Source organism: Hippocampus guttulatus, chromosome 6, assembly GCF_054856545.1.
Source record: "Hippocampus guttulatus isolate MCC_2025c chromosome 6, RoL_Hgut_1.0, whole genome shotgun sequence".
NCBI lineage: Eukaryota > Metazoa > Chordata > Actinopteri > Syngnathiformes > Syngnathidae > Hippocampus > Hippocampus guttulatus.
Window position 1 is genome coordinate 18,731,024 of NC_141266.1, and position 13,150 is coordinate 18,744,173.

At 45.2% G+C, this 13,150-nt stretch overlaps 1 protein-coding gene across 3 annotated transcripts; it reads right to left on the bottom strand.

The window, feature by feature from the left end:
• Positions 1 to 7,519: 7,519 nt before the first annotated feature.
• Positions 7,520 to 13,026, bottom strand: rab5ab (RAB5A, member RAS oncogene family, b). Of its 3 annotated transcripts, none has more exons than XM_086113493.1 (6): positions 12,858 to 13,026; positions 11,005 to 11,203; positions 9,348 to 9,499; positions 8,948 to 9,070; positions 8,655 to 8,748; positions 7,520 to 8,409 (listed from the first exon to the last, which is right to left on the bottom strand). In XM_086113493.1, the coding sequence occupies exons 2-6, from the start codon at positions 11,168 to 11,170 to the stop codon at positions 8,294 to 8,296; spliced, it is 651 nt and encodes a 216-aa protein (XP_085969619.1). In that variant the 5' UTR covers positions 11,171 to 11,203; positions 12,858 to 13,026; the 3' UTR covers positions 7,520 to 8,293. The 3 variants fall into 3 exon arrangements, with proteins under 3 accessions (XP_085969619.1, XP_085969620.1, XP_085969621.1); XM_086113494.1 differs by lacking the exon at positions 12,858 to 13,026 and adding an exon at positions 12,667 to 12,810; XM_086113495.1 differs by lacking the exon at positions 12,858 to 13,026 and adding an exon at positions 12,645 to 12,665.
• Positions 13,027 to 13,150: the final 124 nt, after the last annotated feature.

Here is a 13,150-nt window from a genome sequence, read left to right on the forward strand (position 1 = left end):
TGTGCTTCTGATTTGCAGATTCAAGTCACGGAAAAGTTGATTAGGTCCACCAAGTTCATTAATAATGGCATTAAAAAATGGAAGGAAGTTAAACTCAAGGGAAAAAGTTGGAGAAGAATCAAAAATAGCTTGGAAGAAGCAGTTGAATACTTTATAATGACTTTTGAACTCAATGACTTTGACCATCGTCTGTTTTATAATCATTTCAAAAAATGTAAGGAATTTTCCATAAAAACAAAACACATGTAACCCTTTCAGGGACAGCGGTTACTACAGTGGACATATTCCCCCTGGAGTAGAAGCACCTGTGGCAGGTTACAGGTTGTCATTATTGGTGCATGTTAAGGGTAAATAATCCCATTAAAAATGGGAAAAGACTGCTGCAGAAGAGCATTTTATTGTCTTAAAATTACTGACGTTTGGAACTTGGTGATTATGACCATTTTGCGATGCATAATCCCTCAAAATTTTGCTGGTCTACTCCCATCAAAAGGCACATGAATAATCCCCTAAAATTAGGAATTTGGAAACAAGTGAATTGAACTTTTCTGGGAAGGAGCAACTTAATCCCTCGAAATTACTTTCGAACAAAACAACTGTGATGGCTTTCGGTTGCTTGCATGAACATTTTATAACTGAGCCTTCAGATTTGGATGCCGAGAGCCCAAAATAGCTCAAGAGTCAAAAGTTGAATGAACAAACACACAAAGTGCATGTATACACACACACACACACACACACACACACACACACACACACACACACAGCAGCGTCTGCCCACGCGTGAATGAACACACAAGGATTTGGGAGGAGTTGTCGCCCCCTCTTGGTTGTGTTTGTCTTCACGTGCCTTCAGTATAATAAACAAAATGAGTAGTCCATGCTATGGATTTTGCGTGGACCTAACCCACATAATTCTATCACACATCTAAGATAACTTTCTTTAAATCTCTGAAAATCAAATCAATCGTTCGTAAACGCCAGAGCAAGAATCCTGTCAAACTATTTTCGATTCAACATTTTTTTGTCTTATCTGCATTGTTGAATTTGAAGGCCAGCCAACACGATTAACAAGCTAGCCGAGCTTTAAGCCCAACAATGTTGATGATTTTACTTTCAATTCAACAGAGGTGGCAAATCCGGGTCTATAAAATAGAAACCCTGCCAGGGTTCGGCTCTTGCCTCAGGTGCTTCTACTCAGATAATTGAGTTCCCCCTGAAGTAGAAGCACCTGTGGCTAAAGCAACACTGCGACAGTGTTTTCACTCTCTGGATTTGGATTTGCCACTCCTGCAATCCAAGATGCTCGAGGTGGACCGGGTCTGTGCGACTCCAGGTACAATTTTCAATTCACCATTGTGGTCCTTTCCGTCGTATTGGAAGAACCTTGTTGATTTTTTAGGGCTCGCTGGCAAAACATACCCTTGCTAGCTGAGGTTGAAGTCCAAGTATCCTCATGATTTTACTGTTAAACTAAACATAAAACTAGTAGAATGACATGTTTTGTATTTAAAACAAACACATAATCTGTTATTTTAATGCTCACAGATGAATAGAAAACGCATGTAACCCTCCAAGCAAATTATATTTTGATACAGTGGTACCTCTACTTACAAAATGAATATGTTCTGGAAGAAATTTCTTAACTAGAACATTTTGGAAGGAGAGACGCATTTTTGGGGGGAAAGCTGGAAAGCATTAACAGCATTTTCATGCGAATGTTTAGAGGTCACTAAATGAATTACACTTTTATCTGAGGGCATACTGTATTTGAGATCGACGGTAGATCGGTAGACTTACCGGTAACTAGCTTATCAGTGTAAAAGGCATTAGCAGCGTCTATTGATGAAAAAGTAGGGCGCTGATAACCACAAGAGAAAGGAAACATCTGGAAGGTTCTCCAGCACGGACGTCATCACCATAATCGCACTGTTGTTTTTTTTAGCGGCGCACTCTCCAAAAGCAGTAACGCAAAGTGACGTCAAGAACATTTTTGTGTCGTTTTCGTACGTCCTATGAGAGCAGATGCTCGCTGTCTGCGAAATGTTCTTTGAGGTGGGCGCAAAAGTGGTCAGGCTTGATTCTGTGTAACGGTGTATGCTAGCATCTGGGCTTTTAAAGCGAATCAAATTAATTTGAGAGTCATGAATGTGGACAACACAGCCGGGTGCACTTATCATAGCTTGCCACTTTTCATTTATTAATCTCGCTTGATGTTTACTAAGACATCCATTCTTGTTCCGTAACTCTCTTAGCTCTGGGATTTGTGGCCACCCTCTCCTTCTTTTTCTACCTTCTTAGCTGTGTTCATGCAAATCGCTGGCGTCAGGCCAAATCCTTGTTCCTCCAAAATCATCACACCCCAAAAATGGCATATTTGTTCAAACCTTAACATCACATATCAGTCAATCATATCATTGTAGCATCAGGACCGTAGTGGGAGCAGGAGAACAATTTACAACTGAAAGCCATGATAAAATAAGTGTTTAGCAGTCGATATTCTGTCCAAGTGAATTCACATCTCACTTTGATGAAAGAGACTGAATGAGATTCAGGCGCAAGCTGGACAGATCCTTATCATGCACCTGGAGTTTTTTTCCCACTACTATTGCAACAGGAGATGGGGAGAACTAACTGTAGTTATAGTGAGTCTTTGCGATCACTCGCTGTGAGCTGGCGTACCGGATGAAAAAGCGACACTAACATGCTCGCTCGCTGCCTCCCTGCTGCTGAAGCGTGACCCGTGAGCTGGAGGAGCCAAATGCTGGCACACCTTCTTCTTTTGCTAGCCTATAGAATACGCCCCCCCCCCCCTTTCTTATGACACCCCGGTGCACAACAACTGTCTACCGTTATCGGTGTAGCATTTCCTCAAATTAGTGATAAGTTTTCGACCCTGCCAAAATAACATTGTGGGTGAGTGGGCTCCAAGCGCTGTCTGGTGGTTGTGACTCAACTCATGCCACAATAACCAACAGTTTGGCAAATATTCAACAGCTAATCAAAAAAAAAAAAAAAGAGGCTTGAAGCTCTTCATTGGCACTCCCGGTTGAAATTTACGGTCAAAATCGGCATTTAAAAAAATATATAAAATATACATTGTGTATTTAAAAAAAACGGCTTAGATTTCCTGTTTGCTAGCTTAATTGTTGGGAGCGTCTGGCAGAATCCCCTGTCAGAAGGAGTTTCAACTCCCACCTCCGACAGAGCTTTTCCCATGTTCCGGGGGAGACGGGGGACATTGAGTCCGAGTGGACCATGTTCCGTGCCTCTATTGTTGAGGCGGCCAATCTGAGTTGTGGCCGTAAGGTGGTTGGTGCCTGTCGTGGCGGCAACCCTCGTACTCGCTGGTGGACACCAGCAGTAAGGGATGCCGTCAAGCTGAAGAAGGAGTCCTATCGAGCCTTTATGGCCTGTGGGACCCCAGAGGCAGCTGACGGGTATCGACTGGCCAAGCGGAACGCAGCTTCGGTGGTCGCCGAGGCAAAAACCCGAGCGTGGGAAGAGTTCGGTGAGGCCATGGAAGCCGACTTCCGGACGGCTTCGAGGAAATTCTGGTCCACCATCCGACGTCTCAGGAGGGGGAAGCAGTGCACCACTAACACTGTGTACAGTGGGGATGGGGCGCTGCTGACTTCGACTCGGGACGTTGTGAACCGGTGGGCAGAGTACTTCGAAGACCTCCTCAACTCCACCAACACGTCTTCCTTGGAGGAAGCAGAGTCTGAGGACCCTGAGGTGGGCTCTCCTATCTCTGTGGTTGAAGTCACCGATGTGGTTAAAAAGCTCCTCGGTGGCAGGGCCCCAGGGGTGGATGAGATCCGCCCGGAGTTCCTCAAGGCTCTGGATGTTGTGGGGCTATCCTGGTTGACACGCCTCTGCAACATCGCGTGGTCAACGGGGAGAGTGCCTCTGGATTGGCAGACCGGGGTGGTAGTCCCTCTTTTTAAAAGGGGGGACCGGAGGGTGTGTTCCAACGACAGAGGGATCACACTCCTCAGCCTCCCTGGTAAGGTCTATTCAGGGGTGCTGGAGAGGAGGGTCCGTCAGGAAGTCGAGCCTCAGATTGAGGAGGAGCAGTGTGGTTTTCGTCCCGGCCGTGGAACAGTGGACCAGCTCTACACCCTTAGCAGGGTCCTCGAGGGTATGTGGGAATTCGCCCAACCAGTCTACATGTGTTTTGTGGACTTGGAGAAGGCGTTTGACCGTGTCCCTCGGGGAGTTCTGTGGGGGGTGCTTCGTGGGTATGGGGTACCGAACCACCTGATACGGGCTATTCGGTCACTATACCACCGATGTCAGAGTTTGGTTCGCATTGCCGGCAGTAAGTCGGAATCGTTTCCAGTGAGGGTAGGACTCCGCCAAGGCTGCCCTTTGTCGCCGATTCTGTTCATAATCTTTATGGACAGAATTTCTAGGCGCAGCCGAAGCGTTGAGGGCGTCCGTTTTGGTGGCCTCAGTATTGCATCCCTGCTTTTTGCAGATGATGTGGTGCTGTTGGCTCCTTCAAACGGGGCTCTCCAACTCTCACTGGAGCGTTTCGCAGCTGAGTGTGAAGCGGTTGGGATGAAAATCAGCACCTCCAAATCTGAAACCATGGTCCTCAGTCGGAAAAGGGTGGAGTGCCCCCTCCGGGTCGGGGGAGAGATCTTGCCCCAAGTGGAGGAGTTTAAGTATCTTGGGGTCTTGTTCACGAGTGAGGGCAGGAGGGAGCGAGAGATCGACAGGCGGATCGGTGCAGCGTCTGCTGTGATGCGGACGTTGTATCGGTCTGTCGTGGTGAAGAAGGAGCTGAGCCAAAGGGCGAAGCTCTCAATTTACTGGTCGATCTACGTTCCAACCCTCATCTATGGTCACGAGCTATGGGTCGTGACCGAAAGAACGAGATCCCGGATACAAGCGGCCGAAATGAGTTTTCTCCGCAGGGTGTCCGGGCTCTCCCTTAGAGATAAGGTGAGAAGCTCGGTCATCCGGGAGGGGCTCAGAGTCGAGCCGCTTCTCCTCCACATCGAGAGGAGCCAGATGAGGTGGTTTGGGCATCTGATTCGGATGCCTCCTGAACGCCTCCCTGGTGAGGTGTTCCGGGCATGTCCCACCGGGAGGAGACCCCGGGGAAGACCCAGGACACGCTGGAGTGACTATGTCACCCAGCTGGCCTGGGAACGCCTCGGGATCCCCCGGGGAGAGCTGGAAGAAGTAGCTAGGGAGAGGGAAGTCTGGGCTTCCCTGCTAAAGCTGTTGCCCCCGCGACCCGGCCCCGGATAAGCGGTAGAAGATGGATGGATGGATAGCTTAATGCTAACATGAAATAGCATCTAAAGTCTGTGGTATTGCTAAAACCATTTTTACCCATAAAACCCATTGTCGTCATAAAAATCTTATTCCTGGAGCAGTCACTTACACAAGTGAGAAGAGAAGTCTTAAATAAAATAAATAAATACAACCATCTTAACTTGGATGACACACTTCTTTCACATTTGTACCTGTCCTGTGCAATAATACAGCAATTGGAGACTTTTGGGTGGGGGTGGGGGGGATGACTCGAACCTTTCCGTGGCATTCAACAACACAAAACGTAGAGTAAGTGTCAATCAAAAGTGAACAATGTCATCATTATAATCGTCGCTACAGCTCTTGTACTGGCTCTCATTAGCTTCTGCGGGTCACCTCTACTTAATCACGCCTCCCCGATGATTGACGGCTCCAACCATGATGGAATTATTCATTAGCGGCTCAGACAGGTGAGACGGACCATTTGACTTTGACGCCCGCTGAACACTGTGCTCTTTGTCCCAAGATGGAGAACAAGGGAACATAGTACAGTACTGTGGAAAATTTGCCGCTGGCTTTGTTATTAACAGGACACGCAGTTAGCAGATTAAACAAAACAACAAAAACAATTTCCACAAAGGAATAAATAAAATGAGGAACATACTAATTTAAGCAAAATTGCAATGTGCACTTAGCGAACTAGCTATGCCCGAGTCCCACAAACTGTAGCTTCCCTTCAGATATTCCATTAATGTGGCTGCTTTAGAGTGCCTCATTGTTGGACGTGAGTCGGCACACAGGAGGAAAGCAGAAGAGTGAATGAGGTTAAAAAAAAAGGACCGATAAAATGGCCAGCATGTGATTGTGGACAGGCGGCTTGGCCGATTCTGGCACACTGGCATGGCCGATTCTGAGCACCTCGTTGTCACGGCCTAGAAATATTCCAGCCACCAACAACTTAAATTTTTTTTTTGTAGTTCAAATAGGTCGTTATGTGCAGGCATAAAAAAGATGCTTAGATGAGCATTTTTCCGGATCGTAGCAGTTGTATTTCATTGAGAGTTAAATTGGGCATTATTTCAATGCCTTCGGCAGACAGACCCAGAGCATTTTGAAATTGGCTTTTTTGTTTGTTTGTTTGTTTTTGGTTTTAAAGCCTCATTTTATATGCCTGACCATATTTTTTGTGGTTTAAATCGTTCTCTATGATGATTTAGAATACGCCTATTTTCCTCTTTACACACTAAAGGGAAAAAAGAGTGATGTCTTACATCAAAAATGTCTGACTAGAAGAAATAGAGGCAGACATGGAACAAGCAGAGTTTGCCTCGATTTAAGATATTTTACCTTTCCAGGCTTTGTTTTTGTTTGCAATTTACACAGCCATGTATGTTTTGTTCATTTGTTTATTTACCATCCAAGCCCATCTGCTCATTTTCCCATCGGTTTTTTTCAAGGATTTTATTATATACAGATGTACCAATGAGTAGGACTTATGAGCCCAAATGACCTTCTGCTATCTTAAGGCTAACACACGATGCAAAACACTATAGACGGGCTCAGAAAAATAAAAAAGCTGCAGTTTTTATAAACCTTTAAACACCTTCATGTGGAAGCGACAAATACGTGCCATAAATAATTTTATTAGGTGCCTGGGAACTTTTTAATGGTGAAAAAATAATAAAAAGCACGTCTGAGAAGTTTAGCCTGCTGCCACCCTTCAGGGAGCACCAGAGACATGCTGTAAATAAGGATGCTGTCACCATGGTTATGACAAGAGATCAAAGCCTGTTATATATTTTTTAAATTTTGGAGGGCCATAACATGCCAAATACAAGCCGACAAACCTTGATAACATTTCTTAGATCTTCAAATGACATTTCAACCCTGTGTTTTGAAGCATGAAGAGGACGTTGTGACGGCGCACTACTGCCCCCGCGTGGCGATGCCAGGGAACTGCTGCAGTGGGACACGTGAAAATGAAGGTACGAGGGGTCTTCTCGGTTTATGGTGGCAAAAACCGTAACCTTCTCAAACGTACACCACGGCGATGTCTCTGCCAGTGTAGTTGTTCCATTCAAACAGTGCGGTGTTTCTTTTTGTGTGTGTGTAACTTAATGATGATGTAGAAAATGAATGAAATGTTTTAAATTCATGGGCTGCAAGTATTTTTCATACAAACGTTTGCTGGCTATGACGACGATTTGGTTCAAGCACAACCATTGATCCAGCAAGAGATCAGAGGACGTACAAGAGATTCAATCTTTATTGAATTTATTAAGTTGTATTCAGACACTCAAAAACCGATCAGGCCCGTCGCGTGGTTAAAACCCATCGAGCCGTTAGCGGGTCACAAGCACTCGCTCGTATAAAATGAAGACATGATGATCAACACTGTGCAATGCGATTAAAAGTTCCTTTCCAACGTGACACCAGAGAGTTGATTTTTTTTTTGTCATTGTTTTTGTTAATAACACTACACAGAGCTAATTAGAATTATGAAAAAAAAAAAAAGAAACACCACAGCTTTACCAGTTGGAGACAAGAAGAGAATGAATAAAAAAATAAAATAAAAAGCAAAACCAACTGTACATTTGTTCAAAATCTCTTTCGTTGCGTGGTCATTTCTACACGTGCGGTGTTGACTCAGGGGAAGGGGGAAATGATCCATGAATCCTCCAGGAAGAAAAAAGAAAAAAAAAAGAAAAAATTCCCTCCTGTTGGAACTGGGGAAAAAGGCGGGGGCATGTCAGGATGAGAGCCATTTTGTGGGCAAGGAGCGTTTGTGTTGGTGAGTTAGTTTACTTCAGGCGTTGTAGTGATAACATGCATCCATTATACTGATGTACACTTGTTTAAAAAAAAAAGGGTTTAAAAAGAAAGAGGAGGAACAAAAGAAGATTTTAGAAATGCAGCTATACAAAGTCTTTCGCTATTTTGGACTGGGGTGGTGAGGAACAAAGTGTGTGTGTGTGTGTGTGTGTGTGTGTGTGTGTGGTAACCAAGACCACGGGCGGCCCTCCTAGTTACTGCAACAGGTGCGGCTGCTGGGTTGGGCGGACTCGGTCAGGTCTACTCCCCGGTTTCGCCCGCCGCCGGCGTTAGCTGCCTGGGGCTCGTTTTTGGGGAGCTTCTTGGCTACAACGATATCACCACAAAGCGTCGTCAACAAGCAGCTTTTCCCGGGAGCCGATTGCTACATCCGACAGCTTTTGCGCGTCATCAAACTCTCAAGGTTGTCTCATGCATTGTGATACGTTTTTTTTTACATGATGTAATATACTCGTATTAATAAATGCAATTCACATAAAAAAATGTTGCCACCATTTCTGAAATGGCGTTATACAGTACGTGAAATGCAAGTTTCAGGAGGTGATGCTCACCGATGGCCATGAAAATCTCGTTGACGTTCATGGAGGTCTTTGCTGACGTCTCCATGAAGAGCAGGCTGTTGTCGTCGGCGTACGATTGTGCGTCCTGAACACAACACAGGGTCCACGATAGCCGCTTCATTATCGCGCGCTTGGGCACATTTCTAAAGCGCCGCATTTAAAGAACTATTTTCAAAACGCAAACGACTCAGCCAGTACGATGTTAGTAAAACTCTCAGCGGCAACTTCATTCGGTAACGCTAAACAAAAAGCTGAGCAAACGGGTATGGTGTATTTTGACGCACCTGGAAGTCGAGCGCTCGCTTGCTGGCCAGGTCGGCTTTGTTGCCGGCGAGCGCGATGACGATGTTGGGACTGGCTTGCCTCTGGAGCTCCTTCACCCAATTCTTTGCTCGCACGAACGACTCCTGCGCGGGGGACACATGAGCCAGGTGTTTGGATGTACCGTATATGCCCTGCTACTAGCTAGCAACCAGTTCAGGTTGTACCACATTTCACCAGCCAGAAAAAAAATAAACGGTGTCAGACTCGATCTCACTTATGAATCAAAACTATCCATACAGGTGATGATGAGTGTGAAAGTTGTAACCCTCTAAACTGGCCAAACATCAGTTTAGATAGGCTCCATTTTTACCCGCGACCCTAATAAAAAGGCCCAACGCGATAGAAAATGGAGGGATGTACCTCATTGGTGATATCATAGACCACGATGGCGGCCTGGGCACCTCTGTAGTACATGGGCGCCAGGCTGTGGTAGCGTTCCTGACCGGCCGTGTCCCAGATTTCAAATTTGACCGTCGTGTCGTCCAAGCAGACTGTCTGAGTCAGGAAAGCGGCTGTGGGGAGCGCAATATGGGATGGGGTGGGGGAGGGGGGTGTTAGCGTCAGCCTTCTTAGGTTTATAACAATCATGCAGGAAACAACGCAAAAAACAAAATAAGCAAAGTGGTCGACATGCCCTTCCCAAATGTTTGGACTTGCCTATAATGGATTAAGAGTTCATAACCTTTCAAACCAGAACAAATGACTGGGTTACAGATGATTTATTTCTATTTTTGTATTTCTTTAAATGCACAGAAGTGCACATGTACATGCAGCAAAGATGCTTTGTCATTTTCAGGAAGAACCCAGGCAAAATTTAGCTCCTCCCGAAAATACAAATCTTTGTTTCTCAATTAAGATGTAGCGCTTCAACCATAATTCACGAACAGAAATGACGACTTCCTGATTAGACGGCAAACTATTTTCTTGTCTCGAACCATATCCAGTGAAGCAATTTCAAACACAAAAGGCAATTATCAGTTCAAACTCAGCATTTCTTCTAAGTATAAAAAAAACATTAAGGAATTCATTAAAAAAAATATATATATCAACAGCATTTATTGTGTTCATAATTGCGCTTTAACCAAGCAAAAATATTCGGTGAACACTCAAATATTCAATAAAATATCTGCTGCATACTCCAAAACTAAGATATTTGATAGTGGCAGCCTGATTACAAAATTCTAAATGGCGGTATAGTGGGAGATTAGTTAGCATGTCCGCCTCACAGTACAGAGGTGCAGGGTTTGAATCCGGGCTCAGGCCTTCCTGTATGGGGTTTACATGTTCTCCCCGTGCTTGTGTGGCTTTTCTCCGGGTACTCTGGTTTCCTCTCACATTCCAAAACATGCACGGTGCTGAACTCTACTGGGACGGGGAGGAATTTCAGGAAAATGGGTTCATTTTTCTGAATAGCTGGTGTATTTATGGGCCGGTCCATCCCGCAGTCGATGATTATTTTGGGGCACATTATTGCCGCACCATGTCAGCGATGACGTTTGGGCACGTGACGGCCTTTCGACAACAGTTTGTCAACACATAACGGCCACAGTTCAAGATTCATTCCTACCCACCGCCTTCATTAAAAAGAAAATGGTTGCTTGCGTGCGAGCATGTTTATGTATAACCTCTGCCTCGACTCTTCCATCTAAATCAAACTCCTGCCACCCATTTGCCATCCCTGGTAAAACTTTCTCAAGAACCGACACTGGTGCCAAGTCATCACAAACGCCCTGCAATTTTGGCAACATCCGGAGCACACCAAGTTTGCTATGATAGCAACCCGATCCAATGCAAAATGGCAGACAGCATTGCGAAATAGAGCCACCTACCCTTTTATGGAACTTAAATGTATCCCTCACATTATATTTCCTTATTTCTCTGGCAGTTCAAGCCAACAAGTTTTTTCTGTCTGTTCATTTTCCAACTAGTGTGAATGGGGCAGGAAGTTTACCAGAATTTTTTGTTTGTTTTGTTTGTTTTTTGCCGATGACAGGCGAGACAAGAAAAAAAGCAAAACCTCCAATGGTGCTTTCCTGGAATTCGTGGAACTGTCCCTTGACGAAGCGGAGCACTAGACTTGACTTCCCCACCGCCGACTCCCCCAGTAGCACGAGCTTGAACTGGCAGATTTTGTTGCCGGCGTTGGGCCCATTGGGTCGGGTAGCTCCGCCTCTACTTGCCATGTTGCTTTTTCCGCACACTTTCTGTTGTGGATGCTGCGGAAACACACGGGCAAATGTCACCTCAACAATTGAATGTTGAAAGCACCTGCACGATGCAAGTTAAGGCACAAGTGACAAAATTCTATGTAGTTGTCCTCAAGGGGCTGCTTAACTGTGAAATGACTTCATAAATGTTTAATGGTAAGTGGTCCAATGGCAAAACTCATGTTTGGTATGTACCCCGGGGTTCAGTTCACATTGTGTCCAGTGGAGGAAGATAATGTAAAACAAAAATACGCTTTTCTTTTGTGTAAATGGGAACAGATGATAAAACATTAAATATGTTAAACCTTTTCTTTTTAAGAAAGCGCAACATCAATGGTTTGTCTTTTTTTAGGAAATAAAGGATTTGACAAGTGCAACAGTAAGTTATATTTTCATAACTTATTTTGAACAGAAGTAGAGTTGCATACATAAAATGAACTGGAAGGCTGGATTTAGCAGGGAGACCTTGAGATCTAAAAGTAGCCAATGCAAGAGCAATATTTCCTCGATTGATGGTAATTATTGTGCACCATCACACAATACTTAACGCACATCAACACCCAAACATTTCCCATGTGTTGTATGTTTTCATTTTGGCTTTCCCAACATATGATGTAGCACTGCAGATGTGGCAAGCTCGCTTATGACTGCTAAAGCAACTATAGTCTTCTCACTGTGAAGAGTCTCACCTCCCACCTCAAGAGACTTGAATGATAACGACCGTTCACATCGACTGAGTCATCGGAATGGTTTGGCATTCCCAATGTCACACGACAAACAAACACTGGCTGCTTTGACAAACTCAACAAGTAGTTGCGGCAACTATGACAATGTCCACTGTACCACCTGACCTCAATATTCTCATTTAGATACTGACATCGTCGTTATTTTAGGTCACAGGTGTGGAGCAATGGTCATAAAACAGATTTCTGGGAAATAATGTGGGAATATTTAGGACAGAGGCAGTTTTTCCAAACTAACATATTACCGGACAAACGGGCCACGTGATTCATTTAACACATTTGACTGCGAACTGCAGTAGTCTGCGTGTAACGCGTTACGAGAGCAAGTTGAATCAAGCAACTCGTTCGGTTGTTGTTGATTAGCGCGAACTAGCACAATACTAGCTAACGTTAGCCGAGCGGCTACCTTTTAAGTTCGCAACGCCGTACCGAGAGGCGATTCTTAGCTGGTGACAATGTCAACTTGACGGCGCGTGGTGTCACGGGGCGTGTGTGTACATTTGCGCGTTAAAGTGTCGTTTTGACAAACAATGATGGTATGTGCGCTCGATTTGGGTGTGTACGGCTAATGACAGCTACCATGTTAGCCGTCAATGGCAAACAGCTGGCTAGCGTCACAATCCGTTCCCTGTCTTTTGGGTCAATTAAATGTGGTCAAAATGCTTCATAAGCGTCCATGTTTATCATCACAAGTAGCGCAATCCAACCGGTCGGACGGGCCTGAGTCACCACGTTAGCGGTTTAGCTTGCTCGATCCCACTCCAGCGTCGTCGTCAAAGGCAGGCTAAGGCTAGCAAGCTAGCCCGCAAAGGAGGCGCTGCGCTCGGGGTTGGACGTGTGTTTAGCCGCGGCCGTGTAGGGTGGAGTCCCCCCTGGTTAGCCTGTCAGCTCGCTGCCTCCTTATGGGCTCCTTTACTCACCCAGCCAAGAGACGACGCCGCTGTCTATTGCTGCTGACAGAGTCTCCACCCAAAAAAACAAAACTACGCACTTTGATGTCTGGCGGGATTAGTGAAACATTAGATTTTTTTTTTGATATTTTTTTTTGCTCTAGCAGGCTCCGCCACTTGTCTCAACTTCCCTGTAGGCTTTGTACGAGCGATGATGACAGATCGTATGACTGCGACTGGCAATCCTCCTACGTCTCACCGAGCCCCACCAATCAAACGCGCGAATTCATTCTTATCATTTGGGGATATTTTATATTATGCGC